The sequence below is a fragment of the Procambarus clarkii genome, chromosome 22 (assembly GCF_040958095.1).
Source record: "Procambarus clarkii isolate CNS0578487 chromosome 22, FALCON_Pclarkii_2.0, whole genome shotgun sequence".
In the NCBI taxonomy this organism is placed as follows: domain Eukaryota; kingdom Metazoa; phylum Arthropoda; class Malacostraca; order Decapoda; family Cambaridae; genus Procambarus; species Procambarus clarkii.
The window spans coordinates 41280754-41303652 of NC_091171.1; the positions used below are offsets into that span (position 1 = coordinate 41280754).

General features: G+C 48.0%; 1 protein-coding gene across 1 annotated transcript; it reads right to left on the reverse strand.

Annotated features, from left to right (window-relative positions):
• Positions 1–5634: 5634 nt before the first annotated feature.
• Positions 5635–20632, reverse strand: LOC138367544 (filaggrin-like). Its single transcript, XM_069329237.1, has 2 exons — positions 20613–20632; positions 5635–7171 (listed from the first exon to the last, which is right to left on the reverse strand). The coding sequence occupies exons 1-2, from the start codon at positions 20630–20632 to the stop codon at positions 5635–5637; spliced, it is 1557 nt and encodes a 518-aa protein (XP_069185338.1).
• Between the last annotated feature and the right edge of the window lie 2267 nt (positions 20633–22899).

Genomic DNA, 22899 nt, shown 5'->3' on the forward strand with positions numbered 1-22899 from the left:
GGTGTGGTAGAGCTGTGGTAGTGGTATGGTAGAGCTGTGGTAGTGGTGTGGTAGAGCTGTGTAGTGGTATGGTAGCTGTGTGTGGTGGTAGAGCTGTGGTAGTGGTGTGGTAGAGCTGTGGTAGTGGTGTGGTAGTGGTGTGGTAGAGCTGTGGTAGTGGTGTGGTAGAGCTGTGGTAGTGGTGTGGTAGTGGTGTGGTAGAGCTGTGGTAGTGGTGTGGTAGTGGTGTGGTAGAGCTTTAGCAGTGTTGTGTTTCTTCCCACATTCAGGTGATCCACCACTGGCTTTCACTTCACACAACAGAGCCAGTGGTGGATCTGGCTTTCAGGACCTGTCACTGTGGGTAAGACCATCACGACTATTGACTGACTCTACTGACTCTCCGCACGTGTCACGGCGTCAGAAGTGGTTGGGCCACGCTGAGTGCCGCAGGTGGCGCCATCTCGGTCGTGTTCGCTACCTTCTCTCTCGCTATTTTACTTCAATATTTTCCTCGCTGTCTCTACCACCACCTTCTGACATTTGTAGCTTCCTCCTCGCTTTTGTTTACTGTCAAGCGTTCGTTATTTGCTGAGCTCCTTCTCTCTCTCTCTCTCTCTCTCTCTCTCTCTCTCTCTCTCTCTCTCTCTCTCTCTCTCTCTCTCTCCCTCGTTGTCATGAGATTCTCTCCTTAGTCATTCTCGTTCCTCCTTCAGATGTCGTGTCTGTGTGTCGTTCTTTCCCTGGGCTTGGTGAGGGGGCCCTCAGGGCATGGTGAGGGGGCCCTCAGGGCTTAGTGAGGGGGGCCCTGGACTTGGTGAGGGGGCCCTAGGCTTAATGAGGGGCCCTCAGGGCTTGGTGAGGGCCTCCACGTTACCTATGAGCGTAACTCTCCCCGAAGGCTCTTAATTACCAAAACACTCTCCTTCCCCTCATCTGTAGTTGTGTCGTCCTCCTGCACAGTTTCTCTGCCTTCCTCTCACTCCGATTCCTCTCTAATTTTCCACTTCATCATCGTCATTTATTCCTAATTTCCTCTTTCGCTCTCCTTGACTCGCGATCTTCCCCACAAACACTCCAGACACCTTCACTCTCTCTTCTGTTTCACTGTTTACTTATATCTTATTGGATAATTTCTGCCTTTAAAATATAATTTGTTCTTGCTTTATTCTTACACATATTATTTGATTTACACCTGTAACTCTTTTATTTTTTTTATTTATGTTATGACACATAACACCCCCCAGTGTCCAGCGAGGTCACACAAGGTCAGGTACCAGGAAGGGGACACTATGGGGTCGCGTGAGGACGCAGCGACACAAGGCGTATGTAAATCAACTGGTGGGATTCTTGAGACTAAGTTTCGTGTCGTTAATGAAAGCAAAGTTGTGGACTCTTGTCATTGTCGGCAGAGTTGATGCCGGCTGTACCCAGGAGGTCCTGGAGGGAGGGAGAGGGAGGGAGAGGGAGAGAGAGGGGGAGAGAGAGAAGGAAGGAATTATCAAGGGAAAGCGCCAAGCCATTACGACTATATTGCACTGGGAAGGGGTCAGGATAAGGATTTGGGATGGGACGGAGGGAGAGGAATGATGTCCAACCACTTGGACGGTCGTGGATTGAACGCCGACCTGCATGAAGCGAGACCGTCGCTCTACCGTCCAGCCCAAGTGGTTGGGCAAGAGAGAGAGAGAGAGAGAGAGAGAGAGAGAGAGAGAGAGAGAGAGAGAGAGAGAGAGAGAGAGAGAGAGAGACAGAGAGAGAGAGAGAGAGAGAGAGAGAGAGAGAGAGAGAGAGAGAGAGAGAGAGAGAGAGAGAGAGAGAGAGAGAGAGAGAGAGAGAGAGAGAGAGAATACCACAGTGATACTACAAAAATAGCAGAACACCAGAGAGCACAGGGAGATACCAGAGGGCCAGGAATGAGTACCTCAGAGTGAGGAGAGAAGCAGAGACCTTATTCCACTTCCTAATGGAATGCACTAGGAAGTGATGTGGTGGAGGCTGACTCCATACACAGTTTCAAGTGTAGATATTATAGAGCCCAGTAAGCCCAGGAACCTGTACACCTGTTGATTGACGGTTGAGAGGCGGGACCAAAGAGCCAGAGCTCAACCCCCGCAAACACAACTAGGTGAGTACACACCTAGGCGTCAGACCAACTAGGTAACTAGGTAAGGACACCCACTTCCTCAAGGACTTATTAGACACGGGCGGACAATTAAGAGGAAACACGGCCAGATACACACACTGTGGGACCCACTAGGTATCTGAAACCTGTCCTGACGGGCGTAAAGTTGCCTCCTGCCAACTCCTATTATATATATATATATATATATATATATATATGCGCTTCAACCTTAATGTCTATTAGATGTCCATTAGATCATTAGTTGTGAAGATTGTATATAAGATAATTACAAATTATATATATATGTGTGTGATGTCTGACATGTTAAGGTCACCTTGATGCTCACCTGTTCTGAGGGGCGTCTTATGCTCATCACAAACTCTCACAATCAATGCTCATCATTCTCACCTCAACAACCACTCATAATACTCATCATTCTCACCTCAACAACCACTCATAATACTCATCATTCTCACCTCAACAACCACTGATAATACTCATCATTCTCACCTCAACAACCACTGATAATACTCATCATTCTCACCTCAACAACCACTCATAATACTCATCATTCTCAACAATATAGTCATTGACAAGTATTTCTCAGTCTTCCTTCTCTCCCTCTCACTTTCACACCTAAATTTCTCTCCTCCTCCTCCCTCCCTCTCTCTCTCTCTCTCTCTCTCTCTCTCTCTCTCTCTCTCTCTCTCTCTCTCTCTCTCTCTCTCTCTCTCTCTCTCTCTCTCCTGGTTTTTCCTGGTTAAGGAAAAACGTAAACAAACGCACCTTGACGTAGATCAACGCAGGAAGAGACGAGAGTGAAGACACAGACACAGACGTTGAGGAAGAAGGAAGATTTTCTAGTATCAGGAGACTCGGGTATACTGACTCGGGTATACTGAGAGGAGCGAAAATCCTGAGCCGCAGCCAAATAGGACAGAAATTGGACGGGTTGGCAGATAACCCGCAGGAAATGTGGTCAATAATGTCTAAGGGGAGGTAATCCTCCCTACCCCTCCCCCCCCGGGGAGTTTATCTAGCCGAGCGGAAGAGTCTGATAAACTCATTGACAGTGATCACCATTCTCCAGTCAGAGATGTAAGGGAGATGGAGGAGGATGGTGTGGGTATAGTGACACCACCCCCCAGAATCGAGGGTTGTGAGGGGAGGGAGGGATAGTGATATCCTCAGAGTTAAGAGAGGTGAGAGAGAGAGATAGTGATAACCTCAGAGTTAAGAGAGGTGAGAGAGAGAGATAGTGATAACCTCAGAGTTAAGAGAGGTGAGAGAGAGAGATAGTGATAACCTCAGAGTTAAGAGAGGTGAGAGAGAGAGATAGTGATAACCTCAGAGTTAAGAGAGGTGAGAGAGATAGTGATAACCTCAGAGTTAAGAGAGGTGAGAGAGAGAGATAGTGATAACCTCAGAGTTAAGAGAGGTGAGAGAGATAGTGATAACCTCAGAGTTAAGAGAGGTGAGAGAGATAGTGATAACCTCAGAGTTAAGAGAGGTGAGAGAGAGAGATAGTGATAACCTCAGAGTTAAGAGAGGTGAGAGATAGTGATAACCTCAGAGTTAAGAGAGGTGAGAGATAGTGATAACCTCAGAGTTAAGAGAGGTGAGAGATAGTGATAACCTCAGAGTTATAAGTCATGTGGGAAAGTCTTTGCTATAACCAACATTGTTCAAGATAACCCAAAACATTTCTAACCATTTTTACGTATTAGAATAAAACTGCCCAGCTCCTGCGCCATGTAAGCTACGGGCTCACCATAGCCCGTGCTACTTGCAACTTGTTGCGAGTAGCTGAATCTATAACAACAACAACAACGTATTGTAATATAGTTCCTCATTATTATTGCCATCGGCGTCTTGAGACGGAGATGAATAACTGGGCGCCTGATAGCTGAGTGGACAGCGCTTTGGATTCGTAGTCCTGAGGTTCCGGGTTCGATCCCTGTTGGAGGCGGAGACAAATGGGCAAAATGTTTCTTTCACCCTGATGCACTTGTTCCCTAGGAGTAAATAGGTACCTGGGAGTTAGACAGCTGCTACGGGCTGCTTCCTTGGGGGGGGGGGGGGGGGGGTTGTAACAAAAAAGGAGGGCGTGTCGAGGACCGGGCCGCAGGGACGCTAAGCCCCGAAATCATCTCAAGATAAGGTCGCTCAGATACAGATAGAGATGAGCATCCACCTGATAAGAGCATGTTACATGCAGCATCCATTGAATACTAAAGCAAAGTAGGCGGACAGACAAGGGCTGACAGACAAGGGCTGACAGACAAGGGCTGAACAGATCACAGGCAGGTTTTCTCCCTAAAAAAAAAAAGGCTTCCACCCACCCCAAAAAATCTTTCAATCAAATATATATGTTTACCCAAGAAAGCATTCTTCCAAGAATGTCTACAACCAAGAAAGTTACCATGCAAGAGGAGGGAATATCCACACAAGAAGATTTACACATAAAATTTCCCACCCCAAAAAAGGCCTCCTCCCCCCCCCTCCCCCCCCACGAAACACTTCCACGCGAAGCTATTCACCTCCACATCGAACTGGGCTGCAAGTTTCACTTTACACACAAGCACCAGAAAGCCAGCCGGAGCGGAGTGCATTCAAGATAAAAATAATGTCGTGTAATTGTTTGCGAGAGAAAATAAGCCGTGTATAATGGCTTAAGTTCCCCTCCCCCCCCTCCCCCCCCCCTCCAACGTTCCCCTGCACGGTGCCGGGTCGCAACAGCAGAAGACCAAGGGGCCAGATTCACGAAAGCACTTACGCAAGCACTTACGAACGTGTACATCTTTCCTCAATCTTTGACGGCTTTGGTTACATTTATTAAACAGTTTACAAGCATGAAAACTTCCCAATCAACTGTTGTTATTGGTATAAGCAGCCTCCTGGTGCTTCGGAGCTCATTAACTGTTTAATAATTGTAAACAAAGCCGCCAAAGATTGAGAAAAGATGTACAGGTTCGTAAGTGCTTTGGTGAATCTGGCCCCTGGAGCCTCGTGACACTAGTATCTTATATCTCTACGCCCAAAGGAGATAATTCGCAACTAGAGACAGCATATACTCCAAGCTTGAGAAGACACAGAGACCCTGGGGCATTATCTTCAGTAATCATTCAAAACTAAACCTTTACAAACATGTGACTACGAACCTTTGGGAGCCAGATATATATACCTGATACACTGGGAACTCGATTGAATAGAATGGGAGGGAGGGAATTATCAGGGGGGAAAGCGCCAAGCCAACCACTCACCACACACTGACAGGGGAAGATTGTGAACGCCTGTACCATACAGTGACTGGAGGTGTTTAAGATTCGCTACTTGAAACAAAAAGTTCCAAGTAGCACGGGCTATGGTGAGCCCGTAGTGGACTTGAGGTGTCACCGCCACACACATTAAGAATCAATGAACTAATCCACAATGACCTTGATGAGCAGGAGCCGAACCTGTGTACTGGAAGTTCCCAGATGAAGTTGTTCATTGATATAACACGTTATTGGGAGTTCTGTGGATAAGAATCAAGATACTGAACGGGACGGGGAAAGACTCAGGCAGTAAAGAAATACCTGAGTGAGTCTGATACTTGAGCGAGTCTGACACCTGAGTGTGTCTGACAGCTGAGTGAGTCTGACACCCGAGTGAGTCTGACACCTGAGTGAGTCTGACACCTGAGTGTGTCTGACACCTGAGCGAGTCTGACACCTGAGTGAGTCTGACACCTGAGTGTGTCTGTCACCTGAGTGAGTCTGACACCTGAGTGAGTCTGTCACCTGAGTGAGTCTGACACCTGAGTGAGTCTGATACTTGAGTGTGTCTGACACCTGAGTGTGTCTGACACCTGAGCGAGTCTGACACCTGAGTGAGTCTGACACCTGAGTGTGTCTGACACCTGAGTGAGTCTGACACCTGAGTGAGTCTGTCACCTGAGTGAGTCTGACACCTGAGTGAGTCTGACACCTGAGTGAGTCTGACACCTGAGCGAGTCTGACACCTGAGCGAGTCTGACACCTGAGTGAGTCTGACACCTGAGTGAGTCTGTCACCTGAGTGAGTCTGACACCCGAGTGAGTCTGACACCTGAGTGAGTCTGACACCTGAGTGAGTCTGACACCTAAGTGAGTCTGACACCTGAGTGAGTCTGACAGCTGAGTGAGTCTGACACCTGAGTGAGTCTGACACCTGAGTGAGTCTGACACCTGAGTGAGTCTGACACCTGAGTGAGTCTGACACCTGAGCGAGTCTGACACCTGAGTGTGTCTGACACCTGAGTGAGTCTGACACCTGAGTGAGTCTGACACCTGAGTGTGTCTGACACCTGAGTGAGTCTGACACCTGAGTGAGTCTGACACCTGAGTGAGTCTGACACCTGAGCGAGTCTGACACCTGAGTGTGTCTGACACCTGAGTGAGTCTGACACCTGAGTGTGTCTGACACCTGAGTGAGTCTGTCACCTGAGTGTGTCTGACACCTGAGTGAGTCTGACACCTGAGTGAGTCTGACACCTGAGTGAGTCTGACACCTGAGTGAGTCTGACACCTGAGCGAGTCTGACACCTGAGTGAGTCTGACACCCGAGTGAGTCTGACACCTGAGTGAGTCTGACACCTGAGTGAGTCTGACACCTGAGTGAGTCTGTCACCTGAGTGAGTCTGACACCTGAGCGAGTCTGATACCTGAGTGAGTCTGTCACCTGAGTGTGTCTGACACCTGAGTGAGTCTGACACCTGAGTGAGTCTGACACCTGAGTGAGTCTGTCACCTGAGTGAGTCTGACACCTGAGTGTGTCTGACACCTGAGTGAGTCTGACACCTGAGTGAATCTGACACCTGAGTGAGTCTGACACCTGAGTGAGTCTGACACCTGAGTGAGTCTGACACCTGAGTGAGTCTGACACCTGAGTGAGTCTGACACCTGAGTGAGTCTGACACCTGAGTGAGTCTGACACCTGAGTGAGTCTGACACCTGAGTGAGTCTGACACCTGAGTGAGTCTGACACCCGAGTGAGTCTGACACCTGAGTGAGTCTGACACCTGAGTGAGTCTGACACCTGAGTGAGTCTGACACGTGGAAGGTGTCACCCAGATACACATAAACAGTCTCAGACAATCTTTACCAAATGTTTACACAACACAGCCTCACCACTCACAAGTCAGGAGAGTTGCTACACTCGAGGAGAACTACAAATTTAAACCCAACATAAATTGTACCAGAATGAATAAGTAAGAGACTTTAAACTTAACTCCAACGTCACAGCCACCCATTCCTTGGAAGATACCGGGACAAAACAAAACAAAATAAGAAACAGCTTAGTGGAAACATACAGAAGATAAACAACCAATTATAAAATCAAAGCCGGATAGAGAAGGATAGTCAGTCCTGTTTAACTAACCTAAGTGACTTGCACGACCGGATACCGCTAGCAAGGCTAGATAAACACGTTTGGGCGATCTACACCTTTATCTATACCCCCTCGAGTCCTCCGCCCGCCGCCCAAACTCCAGCATTAAACCTAGATCTATGCTACTGAGAGGTGTATGCTAAGGAACGGTAATCTAGTAGATATTCTAGGATATAGAGCAGCAGGAAGGAGGCGGGGGGGGGGGGGGACGAATGGAAAGTTGACGTTAGGAGTTACTGGTATACATAAAGGTATATACGCATCCACAGAGTCACTTGTTTAGCAGGTGTGATAGGCACACACGTGGCGCCGTCCTCCTGCCACAGCTTGTACAGTATGACGGGGTGGTAGGTGGAGCAGGAGGGGGGGGGGGGTAGGGGTGCGGTAGTGGTAGTAATTGGTCACTGCTGTGGCGGGGCCCAAGGGTTTAAACTCATCTCTGTAGAAACAAATTGGTAAGCAAATATACGTGAACATGTACACGCGCGGACACACACACACACACACACATTTGATAGGGAAATAGGACAGGAGTCATTGCTGTAAACAACCGATGGCTGGAAAGGCGGGATCCAAGAGTCAATGCTCGATCCTGCAAGCACAAATAGGTGAGTACAAATAGGTGAGTACACACACACACACACACACACATGCAAGTTGATGGAGAAGATTGTGCGAAGAAAGCTAGTGGAACATCTGGAGCGAAAGAACTTTGTAACACAGCATCAACATGGATTCAGGGATGGCAGGTCCTGCCTCACAGGGTTACTTGAATTCTACGACCAGGCAACAAAAATAAGGCAAGAAAGAGAAGGGTGGGCAGACTGCATATTTTTGGATTGTCAGAAAGCCTTTGACACAGTGCCACACAAGAGGCTAGTGAAAAAACTGGAGATGCAGGCTGGAGTGAAAGGGAAGGTACTCCGTTGGATACAGGAGTACCTAAGTAACAGGAGACAACGAGTCAGTGTGAGGGGTGAGGTCTCAGATTGGCGAGACGTTACGAGTGGAGTACCGCAGGGGTCAGTCCTTGGACCTATACTGTTTCTGATATATGTAAATGATCTTCCAGAGGGTATAGAATCGTTTCTCTCAATGTTTGCCGATGATGCAAAAATTATGAGGAGGATTGAAACTGAGGACGATAGTAGGAGGCTGCAAGATGACCTAGACAGACTGAGTGAATGGTCCAACAAATGGCTGTTGAAGTTCAACCCGAGTAAATGCAAAGTAATGAAACTAGGTGGTGGAAATAGGAGGCCAAACACAGGATACAGAATAGGAGATGAAGTACTTAATGAAACGAACAGAGAGAAAGATCTAGGAGTTGATATCACACCAAACCTGTCTCCTGAAGCCCACATAAAAAGAATAACGTCTGCGGCATATGCGAGGCTGGCTAACATCAGAACAGCGTTCAGGAACCTGTGTAAGGAATCATTCAGAATCTTGTACACCACATATGTAAGACCAATCCTGGAGTATGCGGCCCCAGCATGGAGCCCGTACCTTGTCAAGCACAAGACGAAGCTGGAAAAAGTCCAAAGGTATGCCACTAGACTAGTCCCAGAACTAAGAGGCATGAGTTACGAGGAAAGGCTGCGGGAAATGCACCTTACGACACTGGAAGACAGAAGAGTAAGGGGAGACATGATCACAACCTACAAAATCCTCAGAGGAATCGACCGGGTAAACAAGGATAAACTATTCAACACTGGTGGGACGCGAACAAGGGGACACAGGTGGAAACTGAGTACTCACATGAGCCACAGAGACGTTAGAAGGAACATTTTTAGTGTCAGAGTAGTTAACGGATGGAATGCATTAGACAGTGATGTGGTGGAGGCTGACTCCATACACAGTTTTAAATGTAGATATGATAGAGCCCAGAAGGCTCAGGAATCTGTACACCAGTTGATTGACAGTTGAGAGGCGGGACCAAAGAGCCAAAGCTCAACCCCCGCAAGCACAAATAGGTGAGTACAAATAGGTGAGTACACACACACACACACACACACACACACACACACACACACACACACACACACACACACACACACACACACACAGACACATACACACACACACACACACACACACACAGACACACACACACACAGACACAGACACACACACACACACACACACACACACACACACACACACACACACACACACACACACACACACACACACACACACACACACACACACACACACACACACACACACACACACAGACACACACACACACACCATATACAGTAAAGGTGTGATCCCCACACTTGAACATGTAGCCCCAGCATGGAACCTCTCCCAGAAACAAGACAAACTCCACCTACCAGAAACTACTCCTCCAAGGACACGAGGACACGCCAGAACATATACAAAGTCATTCAACGGGCCTCGTTCCTGAGCTGAAGGTATTAACCTCTGTTAAAAGACTGACAGACAAGACCTTATCACGCTGGAGGACTGGACAGATGGATAAGGGGAAGGGGGGACATGATAACAACATAAAAGATTCTAAGGGAAATTGACAAGGTAGGCAAAGCAGCATTTTTCAGAGCTGGGAGCAGCAGCACGAGGGGTCATAGATGAAAATTCCATAATGAAGTGAGTTATAGAAAGTTATAGAAAGTTATAGAAACGTCAGAAAGAACGTTTCCAGTGTTAGAGGTGTCAGTAAGTGTTGCAGATTAGACGTACAAGTCGCGGAAGATAATTTGATTCAAAGTTTGAAATGTAAATATGATCAAAACGTGAGAAATGTGTCACTGCATTAATCTAAGAATGTTCTAAAGGCGGGGCCAGGAGCCTAGCTCGACCCTGAAAGCATATTATATTTATATGTAAGTACATATAAATGAGTACACACACACACATTTTACATATATACAACGTACTTATAGGAGGTGAAATCCTTTAAGAATAAGGGAGACCTAAAGACCTGGGGGTTGATATCCCACCAGACCTGTCCCCTGAAGCCCACATCAAGAGGATAACATCAGCGGCATATGCCAGGTTGGCCAACATAAGAACGGTCTTTAGAAACTTGTGTAAGGAATCATTCAGAATTTTGTATACCACATACTTCAGACCAGTCATGAAGTATGCAGCTCCAGCATGAATTAAGTTCTAGTCAAACACAAGACTAAAGTGAAAAAAGTTCAAGGGTATGCCACCAGACTAGTACTCGAAGTGAGGGATATGAGCTACGAGGAAAGACTACAAGAACTAAACCTTATGCCGCTGGAAGACAGAGTTAGGGGGAGACATGATCATCACATTCAAAATTCTCATGAATTGATAGAGTAGATAAAGACAGATTATTTATCACAGGGGGCACACGAATAAGGGGACTTAGGTTAGGTTATCTTGAGGTTATCTTGAGATGATTTCGGGGCTTTTTAGTGTCCCCGCGGCCCGGTCCTCGACCAGGCCTCCACCCCCAGGAAGCAGCCCGTGACAGCTGACTAACACCCAGGTACCTATTTTACTGCTAGGTAACAGGGGCATAGGGTGAAAGAAACTCTGCCCGTTGTTTCTCGCCGGTGCCTGGGATCGAACCCAGGACCACAGGATCACAAGTCCAGTGTGCTGTCCGCTCGGTCGACCGGCTCCCTGTCGTGGAGACAGAGGTGGAGGTGGAGACAGAGTACCCACATGAGCCACAGGGACGTTAGAAAGAACTTTTTCAGTGTCAGAGTAGTTAACAAATGGAATGCATTAGGCAGTGATGTGGTGGAGGCTGACTCCATACACAGTTTCAATAGTAGATATGATAGAGCCCAGTAAGCTCAGTAACCTGTACACCAGTTGATTGACAGTTGAGAGGCGGGACCAAAGAGCCAGAGCTCAACCTTCGCAAGCACAATGAGGTGAGTACACACGTGTCTGCTCACCTCACTGAGCATATATATGTGTGTACACACACACATTATATTATACATATATATATATATATATATGTGTGTGTATATATATATATATATATATATATATATATATATATATATATATATATATATATATGTGTGTGTATATATATATATATATATATATATATATATATATGTGTGTGTATATATATATATATATATATATATATATATATATATATATATATATATATATATATATATATATAAAGGCTGAGTAAGTTTAGTATGGAGCCAGACTTCGTGAGCTCCTGCCGCCGACTCATCACTTTCCTGCAGTTTACTATGAAAAAGTTTCACTCTACCTCCAGGAAAGAAAAGCGAAAACATTCGCTTGAACAAACACCGAGATTTCATGGGACGATATTTTCTTGTTATCTCGACCAGCTCCTTCCAGCTTACACCAGGCAGCCGGGCCCCTGGTGTGTGTGGGGCCCCTGGTGTGTGTGGGGCCCCTGGTGTGTGTGGCCCTGGTGTGTGTGGCCCCCTGGTGTGTGTGGGGCCCCTGGTGTGTGTGGGGCTCCTGGTGTATGTGGGGCCCCTGGTGTGTGTGGGGCCCCTGGTGTGTGTGGGGGCCCTGGTGTGTGTGTGGGGCCCCTGGTGTGTGTGGGGCCCTGGTGTGTGTGGGGCCCTGGTGTGTGTGGGGCCCTGGTGTATGTGGGGCCCTGGTGTGTGTGGCCCCCTGGTGTGTGTGGGGCCCCTGGTGTGTGTGGGGCCCCTGGTGTGTGTGGGGCCCCTGGTGTGTGTGGGGCCCCTGGTGTGTGTGGGGCCCTGGTGTGTCTGGGGCCCCTGGTGTGTGTGGGGGCCCTGGTGTGTGTGTGGGGCCCCCTGGTGTGTGTGGGGCCCTGGTGTGTGTGGGGCCCTGGTGTGTGTGGGGCCCTGGTGTATGTGGGGCCCTGGTGTGTGTGGCCCCCTGGTGTGTGTGGGGCCCCTGGTGTGTGTGGGGCCCCTGGTGTGTGTGGGGCCCTGGTGTATGTGGGGCCCTGGTGTGTGTGGGGCCCTGGTGTGTGTGGGCCCCTGGTGTATGAGGCATCTCTCATGAACCACTCACTACCCAGAGAGATAGTGAAATATGGGTAGTGGCTCCCGTAGACATTTTGACCGTCTCGGCCAAAGTTCACCAGTGCCGGATACAACTGACCACACGCTTCTCTAGTGTTGTAGAGGAGCTCCTCTAGTGTTGTAGAGGAGCTCCTCTAGTGTTGTAAAGGAGCTCCTCTAGTGTTGTAGTGGAGCTCCTCTAGTGTTGTAGAGGAGCGTCTATAACTAACTTCTGTAAGAAGGGGGACTTTGTGTATCACACAGGTAGCTCACGATAAACAACACTCCCTTAATATAGTCTACCGCAGCTGCAAACATGCCCACGAAACCAGTTTTAATAACAATTATTTTATTTTTTGCCTGTGAATTTTTTTGTGTATTGACCGTACTTTTGCTGTATTTTTTTTTAATCAACATATTAGGCTTTCGATATTGAATGATCACTTGATTATTTAATATCGGTTGATGTTGACAAAAGTGTCGGGGAGATGTAGATCTATTTAGGCGAGTTGAGGATGTTACGTTAGTGTGTGGCGTCTCCCCACCACCAGAAGACCACCACAACCCCTCCCCACCACCACAAGACCACCACAACCCCTCCCCACCACCACAACCCCTCCCCACCACCACAAGACCACCACAACCCCTCCCCACCACCACAAGACCACCACAACCCCTCCCCACCACCACAAGACCACCACAACCCCTCCCCACCACCACAAGACCACCACAACCCCTCCCCACCACCACAAGACCACCACAACCCCTCCCCACCACCACAAGACCACCACAACCCCTCCCCACCACCACAAGACCACCACAACCCCTCCCCACCACCACAAGACCACCACAACCCCTCCCCACCACCACAAGACCACCACAACCCCTCCCCACCACCACAAGACCACCACAACCCCTCCCCACCACCACAAGACCACCACAACCCCTCCCCACCACCACAAGACCACCACAACCCCTCCCCACCACCACAAGTCCACCACAACCCCTCCCCACCACCACAAGACCACCACAACCCCTCCCCACCACCACAAGACCACCACAACCCCTCCCCACCACCACAAGACCACCACAACCCCTCCCCACCACCACAAGACCACCACAACCCCTCCCCACCACCACAAGACCACCACAACCCCTCCCCACCACCACAAGACCACCACAACCCCTCCCCACCACCACAAGACCACCACAACCCCTCCCCACCACCACAAGACCACCACAACCCCTCCCCACCACCACAAGACCACCACAACCCCTCCCCACCACCACAAGACCACCACAACCCCTCCCCACCACCACAAGACCACCACAACCCCTCCCCACCACCACAAGACCACCACAACCCCTCCCCACCACCACAAGACCACCACAACCCCTCCCCACCACCACAAGACCACCACAACCCCTCCCCACCACCACAAGTCCACCACAACCCCTCCCCACCACCACAAGACCACCACAACCCCTCCCCACCACCACAAGACCACCACAACCCCTCCCCACCACCACAAGACCACCACAACCCCTCCCCACCACCACAAGACCACCACAACCCCTCCCCACCACCACAAGACCACCACAACCCCTCCCCACCACCACAAGACCACCACAACCCCTCCCCACCACCACAAGACCACCACAACCCCTCCCCACCACCACAAGACCACCACAACCCCTCCCCACCACCACAAGACCACCACAACCCCTCCCCACCACCACAAGACCACCACAACCCCTCCCCACCACCACAAGACCACCACAACCCCTCCCCACCACCACAAGACCACCACAACCCCTCCCCGTTCACAATCACTCCCCACCATCTCCAGACTCGCACAGTATCTCGTCTCGTCAAACCACTGTAGCAACAACACCAACACCCACAAACTCCCCCACATAAACCCCCACAATCACAAACCCCCCCCCACATCAGCTCCAGCAATCACCAAACACCAACGATTAATCCCAAGATCCAGAACCCATCCCGTCAGCACGTCCAGTCACAATCACCCGAAGAACCACAGCCAACCCCCCAGCAACTCCGCACTGTAACCCCCCTCCAACCATAACTACCCCAGCAAGCCCTCCCCCCACCACCGAACCGCTGGTCCCCAGCAAGAGGGAGACAGAGGAACCAATAATAAGATGTTAACCAAATACATTATCTTTCAGTAGGGGACTAAACGTTCCTTTTTTCCTGTTATCGAGTCGTTGGTCAACGACTTGTCGCGTCGATTACTGCCGCGCTGCGACAGTGTCCTGGTGGACCACGCTTGGGGAGCCGGTGGCTGAGCGGACAGAACACTGGACGCGTGATCCTGTGTGTCCCGGGTTCGATCCCGGGCGTCGGCGAGAAACAATGGGCAGAGTTTCTTTCACCCCTGATGCCCCTGTTACCTAGCAGTAAAATAGGTACCTGGGAGTTAGTGAGCTGTCACGGGCTGCTTCCTGGGGGTGGAGGCCTGGTCGAGGACCGGGCCGCGGGGACACTAAGCCCCGAAATCATCTCAAGAAAACCTCAAGATTGCATTTCTCTTGTATTGCTCTAACACATTTCTGACTGTATATGCAAAGGATGTTATACTCTACAAGTAACTGAAGATTACAGATAGACAAAATTACCGGCCGAGTAGTTACACCGGATACATCACCTCAAACCATTGACCAGAAGCACACACACACACACGAACAGGCTAACATCAGCAGCGTATGCAAACGAAGCTAACACAAAAATCGCCCTTTTGGAAAATAAACATGTGATATCCTTCACAACACACAGCTATCAACCTACACAAGACCATTTCCTTGAACATGCATCGCCTGGCCTGCAGCCACACATTAATCAGAAGAGAATATTGGGAAGGGTAATGAGAAACATCACTAGATCATCATCATTTCGACAGCTTAACGCTAAGGAAAGACCTAAAAACACTATCTTGAGATGAGGTTATCTTGAGATGATTTCGGGGCTTTAGTGTCCCCGCGGCCCGGTCCTTGACCAGGCCTCCACCCCCAGGAATCAGCCCGTGACAGCTGACTAACACCCAGGTACCTATTTTACTGCTAGGTAACAGGGGCATAGGGTGAAAGAAACTCTGCCCTTTGTTTCTATCCGGCGCCCGGGATCGAACCCGGGACCACAGGATCACAAGTCCAGCGTGCTGTCCGCTCGGCCGACCGGCTCCCTCACTAAGAACAATATGAAAGTTGATAAGGACCGAGTGAGGACAAGATAAACAGGAAGAGAAAGAAAAGCAACTGTCAGGAGAAAGCGCAAAGCCATTAAGACTATATAGCACTTGGAAGGAGTCAGGATAAGGATTTGGGATGGGACGGAGGGAAAGGAATGGTGCCCCAACCACTTGAGGACAGTCGGGGATTGAACGCCGACCTGCATGAAGCGAGACCGTCGCACTACCGTCCAGGCCAAGTGGTTGGGTTTAGATAGAGAGGTTAGGAGTGGAAGCTGGAGATACAGATGACACTTAAGATCTTTGGAGACTTACCTTGAGGTTACCTTGAGGTGCTTCCGGGGCTTAGCGTCCCCGCGGCCCGGTCGTCGACTAGGCCTCCTGGTTGCCTGACTGATCAACCAGGCTGTTAGACGTGGCTGCTCGCAGCCTGACGTATGAGTCACAGCCTGGTTGATCAGGTATCCTTTGGAGGTGCTTCCTTAGACTTAGGAAAATACATTATATTGTTTTTGTTGTTGTTGTTTAAGATTCGCTACCAGGAACAAAAAGTTCCAAGTAGCACGGGCTATGGTGACCCCGTACTGGACTATCACCAAATCATAGATCTACTACGAGTAAAGTTGAATTAGTTACTAGAGTCTCTAGGTTAATGCTTTCCAAAAATAAATTTGTGCTATAACCTGGAAACACAAACCGAAACTGTCTCTATTTTCCGCTTGTTACAACTTGTAATAAAGTTGTTACATCTTGGCTTAACGTGTTTATGACGTATTAGAACGTTGTTATAACTTGTACTAAAGTTGTTACATCTTGGCTTAACGTGTTTATGACGTATTAGAACGTTGTTACAACTTGCTATATTGGTTGTTATAACTAGTTAGGAGGTGTTAAAACTTGTTCGAACGTTGTACCAACGTCGTAGTTTCGGTGTGTGTTTTGCGGGATATATCCCGCGGGGAGAACTGTATTTTGTATCGCGACTGAGTGCGTCTGTCTGTAACAACTCACACACACAAACTGTGAATTTTGCTCCTTTATATACTATTATAAATGCATATTTATAGATGAAACTAATTCATTTAACTTACATATTTATATTTTTAGGAAGAATATACAAAAATATAGAAAATCCTTTTGCATGAAGTTCTAGGAAAAAAAAAAACCAGTAAACAACATTAAAACAAAAACAGAGCTCCTTTAGGGATGTGCTTGTTTGTCTGTAAGTAGTTGTTTTGTTTGCCACTTGGAACAAGACAGGAAGATAATGCTACACTACACTACACTACACTACGCTACACTACGCTACACTACACTACACTACACTACACTACACCACACTACACTACACTACACTACACTACACTACGCTACACTACACCACACTACACCACGCTACACTACGCTACACTACACTACGCTACACTACGCTACACTACACTACACTACACTACACTACACTACGCTACACTACGCTACGCTACACTACGCTACACTACGCTACACTACGCTACACTACGCTACACTACGCTACACTACGCTACACTACGCTACACTACGCTACACTACACTACACTACACTACACCACACTACACCACACTACACCACACTACACCACACTACACCACACTACACCACACTACACCACACTACACCACACTACACCACACTACACCACACCACACCACACCACACTACACTACACTACACTACACTACACCACACTACGCCACACTACACTACACTACACTACACTACACTACACCACACTACACTACACTACACTACACTACACTACACTACACTACACTACACTACACCACACCACACCACACCACACTACACTACACTACACTACACTACACCACACTACACTACACTACACTACACTACACTACACTACACCACACCACACTACACTACACTACACTACAAGTCTGGGACAGTGTTGAGCTTGGTTCTAGCATTCGTGTTTAATTGACTTGACGTGAACAACCCTAGCACACACACACAAGTATAGGTAGTATACTTGGTATACTAGTATACCAAGTATACTAGTATATATTAGTATATACTTGGTAGTATAGGTAGTGGTTAGCTTAGCATTTTAAAAGCACCGAATCACCTTCTGTGGTTGATTGTTCAATAAACCCTTGAACTATATGTTTAACACATCTCTAACCCTGTCCATGGAGGACAGAAGAAAATGTATATATGTTGGTTAGCATTGTAAATGTCTGGCCACGTCTGTGGTAGACAAATAATAATAATAATAATAATAAAGTATAAGTAGTGGTGAACGATGATTGTACCCAGATAGCCCCTTATACTTAAAAGTGAAAATGGTGACATATTGAATTGCTCAGAATCATTCTTCAGAATAAATGAGACGTATTAAGAGGCATTAAAGTATTATTAAATGAAGTATGTGGAGTATTATTATTAAAAATCCATAATTATTAATAAATAAAATGTTATTAAATGCCATATGCAGAGAGGAATTAAAAACCAGTCGATTGACTGACAGTTGAGAGGCGGGACCAAAGAGCCAGAGCTCAACCCCCGCAAACACAATATACAAACATCTTCTCCCAGGAGACGAAGACATACAAGCACATGACCGGGATATTTGTTGTTAGAATTTAGCAAGGGAAAAAAAAATTGGAGAAAAGGTGAGATTTATGTTTCGAAAATAATTGAAAAGGTAAGAGAAAAAAAAACAGTGGGACATCATTTTTTTTTCTTTTGGTGCAAGAAATAAGTTGGTGTTGGAGAGAGGCGGAAATAAATATGGCTGGTGAAGAGTATGGGATTGACGGGAGGGAGGGAGGGAGGGGGAGAGAGAGAGAGAGAGAGAGAGGGAGGGAGAGAGAGAGAGAGAGGGAGGGAGAGAGAGAGAGAGTGAGAGAGAGAGAGAGAGTGAGTGAGTTTAAGCATACGCGTGAGCCCACGCACGCACACACACACACACACACACGCACACACACACACACACACACACACACACACACACACACACACACACACACACACAGTAGTTTTAAAGGGAGTGTCTGGAAGCAAAGCAAAAGAGCATGAAAGAATTATAGATAACACAGAACAGTAGGAACTCACAATGTATACAAAGAGGTCAGAAACGAGAACACAGAAACTACGAGCGTGACAAACAGAGCGAGACTTACACTGCGTGCCAGGCTAAATCTGAGCCTAAACTGTTCCGCAGTCATCTCAGTCGCAGCAAGATGACTGTGAGCCTAAACTGTTCCGCAGTCATCTCAGTCGCAGCAAGATGACTGTGAGCCTAAACTGTTCCGCAGTCATCTCAGTCGCAGGAAGATGACTGTGAGCCTGAACTGTTCCGCAGTCATCTCAGTCGCAGGAAGATGACTGTGAGCCTGAACTGTTCCGCAGTCATCTCAGTCGCAGCAAGATGACTGTGAGCCTGAACTGTTCCGCAGTCATCTCAGTCGCAGCAAGATGACTGTGAATGAGTTGGTTATCAGATTTGACAAAAGTGAGGGAGGACACACAGAGAATGATAAGGAGGTGTGTGATGAACTTAACAAAAGCTTGCAGGAAGTATTTAAGCTGAAACCTGACTTGCCACTAGATCTTACCTGGTTGATACCTGGTGATGGGGTTCTGGGAGTTCTTCTACTCCCCAAGCCCGGCCCGAGGCCAGGCTTGACTTGTGAGAGCTTGGTCCACCAGGCTGTTGCTTGGAGCGGCCCGCAGGCCCACATACCCACCACAGCCCGGTTGGTGCGGCACTCCTTGGAGAAAACTATCTAGGTGTTTGAAGATGTCCACGGTTGTTCCGGTAAAATTTCTTATGCTCGCTGGGAGGATGTTGAACAACATTGGACCTCTGATGTTTATACAGTGTTCCCTGATTGTGCCTATGGCCCCTTTGCTCTTCACTGGTTCTATTCTGCATTTTCTTTCATATCGTTCACTCCAGTACTTGTTATTTTACTGTGCAAATTTACTGAGCAGATATTTCTCTCGTCTCCTTTCTAGTGAGTACATTTGGAGAGCTTTCAGACGATCCCAATAATTTAGGTGCTTTATCTCGTCTATGCGTGCAGTATATGTTCTCTGTATTCCCTCTATTTCAGCAATCTCTCCTACTCTGAAGGGGGAAGTGAGTACTGAGCAGTACTCAAGACGGGACAGCACCAGTAATATGAATAGTACAACCATTGTGATGGGATCACTGGATTTGAAAGTTCTTGCAATTCATCCTATATTTTTTCTAACTGACGCAATACTTGCTTGGTTATGCTCCCTAAACGTTAGATCGTCAGACATCATTATTCCCAAATAAAATCATACTGACCTTATAGCTCAAATCGGACGGGCAATTCGACAGAAAAGCCTCAATGAAATAGCAGTGACGCCAGAAGAAGTAAAGAAGGAACTGCAGGAACTGGACGCGTGAAAAGTCGTGGGCCAAGACAAAATATCGTCATGAATACTGAAAAGAAGCAGGTGAAGCCTCCTGCAGCCCGAGTGTCGTAACATGTATCTCCTATTAAGAAACGGGAGAACTTCCTGAAAGCCGGAAGAGGGCTAATGTGGTGCTAAAATACTAGAAAGAAGGAATGACAGCAACTTTAAACTACCGACGACACGCGTTACTAACAAGCACCACTAGCTAGTTACAACAGCGTAACAGGTTCGTGTTGTACAGGTTCGAATCGGATCCCGAGTCGAACCTGTACAGCACGACCCATTTCCTAACCAGGCTACAAAAGCACGACTATAGGCAAAGAAAATCTTGCTTGGGGGTGATGTCACGAGGACATCAGTGAAGGGGTGATGATGACTGTAGGGGCATCGAAGTCGAGTGACATCACTCTGTGACGTCCTACATGCAAATGAGAGCCCTCTAGACCCACTCACCGGTGGGCCCAGTCACTCATGACGTCATGGGTTGTCTCCCATTCACCCACACACACACACATTAGGTCACGTGATCCTTACAGTGACGTCCATGGATGTGACGTCAGAGTTTCACTTGAGGGGGCCATCTTATCTGGCCATAATAATGCATTACAATACAAAAAACAATCCGTCATTACCCTCATTATATAAGTTTCGGTCCGTTCTAGACCATTATCAAGTGACAACATTTCGGCCTGCCCTGGCCATTCATCAAACTGTGCAACAAGGCTTGCCGCCAGACCTTAAGGGACTCGACTACAACAAGCGCCTGGTAGCAGTGTGCAGGTTAAGAGTAGACATGTGTATGTGTGTGTTGGTGGGATGATTGGCGTGTCTTGAGGCGCAGCGCACGACGCAGCGCGCTGACAACACTTGCCGCCCCCCCCCCTCCCACACCTGTACACTGACCAAGCCTCACCTGGCTTAGGTACTGACGTGTTGGGAGGCGTCGCTCAACAAGGTCCTCATGACGAGGTTGAGGGCGGGGCGGGGGTCGAACCCTCACACACAGCCAGTTATCGATTCCTTGTCCACGAACAGTCTGTGGTTGACAACAATGCTGAGAAGAACAGGTAGAGAGGGCTGTGAGGAGATGTGTTGAGGACAATGAGTAAAGGAAGAGAGGGCTGTGAGGAGATGTGTTGAGGACAATGAGTAAAGGAAGAGAGGGCTGTGAGGAGATGTGTTGAGGACAATGAGTAAAGGAAGAGAGGGCTGTGAGGAGATGTGTTGAGGACAATGAGTAAAGGAAGAGAGGGCTGTGAGGAGATGTGTTGAGGACAATGAGTAAAGGAAGAGAGGGCTGTGAGGAGATGTGTTGAGGACAATGAGTAAAGGAAGAGAGGGCTGTGAGGAGATGTGTTGAGGACAATGAGTAAAGGAAGAGAGGCTGTGAGATGTGCTTGAACATCTTCAACACGTTGCAGAGCTGATCCGACAAATGGGTGCTAGAGTTCAACACCAGCAAGTGAACAGCCCCAGCGTAAGGTGATGGAGATGGGCTCAGGAGCCAGGAGACCAAAAGGTCAATTCATGATGAAGGGAAACTACCTTGCTATAACGACTAGATAACAAGACCTGGGCGTGGACATAATCCAGGAGTTCTTCACACACTTCCCTGTCATTCTCTGTGTACCTGTTCTCCCATATTTTTTTTTAAGTTTCATAACTTATTTCCTTATTGCTAATGAAGAACTAAATAGTTCTACCTCAGACGCCCTTATTTCAATACACACATATTTGATTGACAGAGCCCGAGTACATAGGAAGGGGGGGGGGGGGAAAGGGAGATTATGTGAAACCCTGTGTAGGCTTCAGTGGAAGCCTCGGGACCCTCGTGGGGGCAGTAGCACTCCAGGTTGCAATTCTTTTGACCATGTTGTGGTACAGTTCACTAGAGCGCGTCTGGGAACACTCAGCACATAGGTTCGAACCCTCATCAAGACCCTTGTGGAAACAGAACGTCGACAGGATAACAGGTATATGTCTACCATCGAGTGCCGGACCAACCGGGCTGTGATGGGAATGTGGGCCTGCGGGCCGCTCCAAGCAACAGCCTGGTGGACCAAGTCAAGTCTGGTCTCGGGCCGGGCTTGGGGAGTAGAAGAACTCCCAGAACCCCATCAACCAGGTATCAACCAGGTAACCAGGTATCGACATGCTTGACATTCGAAGTCATTTATGGCTGCTATCAACAGTATACACGACACTGATGACACAGGCAGACAGATGTCAACATTGCATACAGTGTATGTACCGAGAGTATCAACAGTTATATCCAGGATACAAGAGTTATCCTTCCCACACACTCCAGGATACAAGAGTTATCCTCCCCTCACACTCCAGGATACAAGAGTTATCCTCCCCTCACACTCCAGGATACAAGAGTTATCCTCCCCTCACACTCCAGGATACAAGAGTTATCCTCCCCTCACACTCCAGGATACAAGAGTTATCCTTCCCACACACTCCAGGATACAAGAGTTATCCTCCCCTCACACTCCAGGATACAAGAGTTATCCTTCCCACACACTCCAGGATACAAGAGTTATCCTCCCCTCACACTCCAGGATACAAGAGTTATCCTCCCCTCACACTCCAGGATACAAGAGTTATCCTTCCCTCACACTCCAGGATACAAGAGTTACCCATCCTTCACACTCCAGGATACAAGAGTTACCCATCCTTCACACTCCAGGATACACGAGTTACCCATCCTTCACACTCCAGGATACAAGAGTTACCC